Source organism: Plectropomus leopardus, unplaced genomic scaffold (genome assembly GCF_008729295.1).
Source record: "Plectropomus leopardus isolate mb unplaced genomic scaffold, YSFRI_Pleo_2.0 unplaced_scaffold4585, whole genome shotgun sequence".
Classification (NCBI taxonomy): Eukaryota; Metazoa; Chordata; class Actinopteri; order Perciformes; family Serranidae; genus Plectropomus; species Plectropomus leopardus.
In genome coordinates this window covers 1-2,485 of record NW_024650281.1, presented here as the reverse complement: position 1 = coordinate 2,485, position 2,485 = coordinate 1, and the positions used below count along the sequence as shown (strand labels likewise).

Below are 2,485 nucleotides of genomic sequence, written 5' to 3'. Positions count from 1 at the left end.
TATTTTTATCTATCGAGACTTTTATTTTGATATGCATATCGTCTTATTGTGAAGGATAAACGGAAGCAGACCTCCGCGCCCCGGAAGTTGTGGTGTTAGCATTAGCAGCTAACGTGTGAGGCGGATATCAGTTTCTGGACTCAAACTTCGCTTCAAAGGTTCGTCTTATGTTTTGTTTCTAATTTATCGCGTTATCGCGAGAGTTTCTGACGTCCGGGAGGAGACGTTTACCGGCAGCTCGTGACCGCGAGGCGGAACATTAACGGGTTAATCTGACGCTGCAGCTGTGAGAAACTGATCAATGAAAACGGATCTGTGATCAGTTTAACATCGAAACTGTGCGCTCAGACGGTTAATCGATTAACTGGATATGAAGCAGAAACATGTCTGATACCTGTGTGACGGATGAATGACAACAACAACAATAACAATAAAAACAACAATAATGAAAACAAAAATAAAAACGACAATAATAGTAAAATTCTCTGAATATTCGTCGCGTGTTATTATGTTCAGATCATCTGTGAGATTTCATGTAAAAGCAGTTTTTAAAGTGTTAATTTTTTTTATGTTTCAATTTGAAAAAAATGAGAAAAAACACTTTCGGCTTTTGTTGACTGACACCAGTTATTTAGGGACTGTTCGTTATTTATGGGGGGGGGCTAAATTGTGGCCTTTTTAAAAACATTTTTGGAAAGGAAGCAAAGTCTCTCTCTATATGTGTGTGTGTATGTGTGTGTGTATGTGTGTGTGCGTGTGTGTGTATGTGATTTTTTATGTTTTATTTTTTTCTAGATCGTTTGAGTTGGCACGTTGTAATTTTACGTTTTGCACCTCTTTTTTTATTGTTTAATAATGTATTATATTAGTAATTATTTCTTACTGTTGTTTTGCTGCATTTCTGCCTCACAGCTGCTGTGACACTGAATTATCTTGTCTTGTCTTGTCTTGTCTTGTCTTGTCTGGTCTTGTCTGGTCTTGTCTTGTCCTAAGCAAATCCCGAAGAATTTCTAGAGAAAAAAAAGTCAAAATGTTTTCTTTAAAAACTTCAATTTAAAAAAAAAAAGTCGAAACGTTTTCCCAAAAAGGGACCAACCTTTTCTTTCTTTAAAGGTAAAGAATTTGCCAAAAACTATCAAAGAAAAAAAATCTAAATCTTTTCTTTGAAAAAAATCCTAAAAATAAGTTAAGAAAAAAGTTAATTTTTTTGTTAAAAAAAAAATGCTGAAATGTCTTTTTAAAGGGTTTTTTTTTTTTTTTGTCTGGAAGTATTTTTTCAACAAAAAAATTACCTTTATTTTCTTTTTTTTTTTAAAGCAAACAAAAATCTGCTGAGTGAAGAGCTGCAGCGTCATGGCTCACATCACCATCAACCAGTACCTGCAGCAGGTGAGCAGCAGCGCCGTGACGTCAGCGCCGTGATGTCATAGCTGTGACATCATGGCCGTGATATCATAGCTGTGTTAACGTAAACGTGTCTTCTTCGTTGGTGTTGCAGGTTTACGAGGCCATCGATAACCGCGAGGGCTCGTTCTGTGCCGAGCTGCTCTCCTTCAAACACCCGCATGTCGCCAACCCGCGCCTCCAGGTAAAGCCCCGCCCACTCACCCACTCATCTACATACTGTTGCTAGGAGACAACCTCACAGTGTGTGTGTGTGTGTGTGTGTGTGTGTGTGTGTGTGTGTGTGTGTCACAGCTGGCCAGTCCAGAGGAGAAATGTCAGCAGCTTCTGGAGCCGCCGTATGACGAGATGGTCGCCGCCCACCTCAGGTAGGACGGCCAATCAGAGCACACCTGCTACTCTGCATCAGAATGTGCAGGTAACCATAGCAACGTGTGTGCGTGTGTGTCTTCCAGGTGTACGTACGCGGTGGCCAATCACGACTTTGTGGAGGCGTACAAGTTTCAGACGCTCGTCGTTCAATATCCTTCATGATGACATCACACACACACACACACACACACACACACACACACACACACACACACACACAGACACACACACACGAGAAAAAAAAAATGCTAAATGTTTTCCCTAAAAATCTCCTGCAGTCAAAAATGAACAAATGTGAAATAAAAAAATGTTTTTATTTAACAAAAAAAAAAAACCTCTGAAATATTTTGAGGAAAAAAATCACCAAAAGTTTTGAAGAAAAAGAACCAAAATGTGTTTTGTAAAAAAAAATGGCAAAAAAGTTCCAAGGAAAAAAAAACCCAAAATTAAAAAAAAAAAAAAAAAAAAAAATAGCCAAAATGTTGCGTGTAGAAAGCGAGCGCAGGGACAAAGAACGACAACAACGACGACCAATCATCAGCGACGGATCCTTAACCGACACGTCCTTCCTCAGAGCCTTCCAGGCACACAAGGAGGACAACTGGTGAGGCTTAGCTTAGCTTAGCACAAACACTGGAAGTGAAGGGAAACTGTTAGCCTCATCTGTGTGTGTGTGTCTGTGTGTGTGTCTGTGTGTGTGTGTCTGTGT

General features: G+C 39.6%; 1 protein-coding gene across 1 annotated transcript; it reads left to right on the top strand.

Annotated features, from left to right (window-relative positions):
- Positions 1–74: 74 nt before the first annotated feature.
- Positions 75–2,479, top strand: LOC121939346 (PCI domain-containing protein 2-like). The gene is made up of 6 exons (XM_042482385.1): positions 75–158; positions 1,318–1,389; positions 1,499–1,588; positions 1,699–1,772; positions 1,860–1,925; positions 2,339–2,479. The coding sequence occupies exons 2-6, from the start codon at positions 1,354–1,356 to the stop codon at positions 2,382–2,384; spliced, it is 312 nt and encodes a 103-aa protein (XP_042338319.1). The 5' UTR covers positions 75–158; positions 1,318–1,353; the 3' UTR covers positions 2,385–2,479.
- Positions 2,480–2,485: the final 6 nt, after the last annotated feature.

What these genes read in the sequence shown, in the direction of transcription:
- LOC121939346 (XM_042482385.1), top strand. Translation starts at nt 1,354, where the DNA reads ATGGCTCACATCACCATCAACCAGTACCTGCAGCAG. An exon ending in ATGGTCGCCGCCCACCTCAG is followed by an intron (nt 1,773 to 1,859) that starts GTAGGACGGCCA and finishes TGTGTCTTCCAG; the next exon opens with GTGTACGTACGCGGTGGCCA. An exon ending in TTTCAGACGCTCGTCGTTCA is followed by an intron (nt 1,926 to 2,338) that starts ATATCCTTCATG and finishes CTTAACCGACAC; the next exon opens with GTCCTTCCTCAGAGCCTTCC.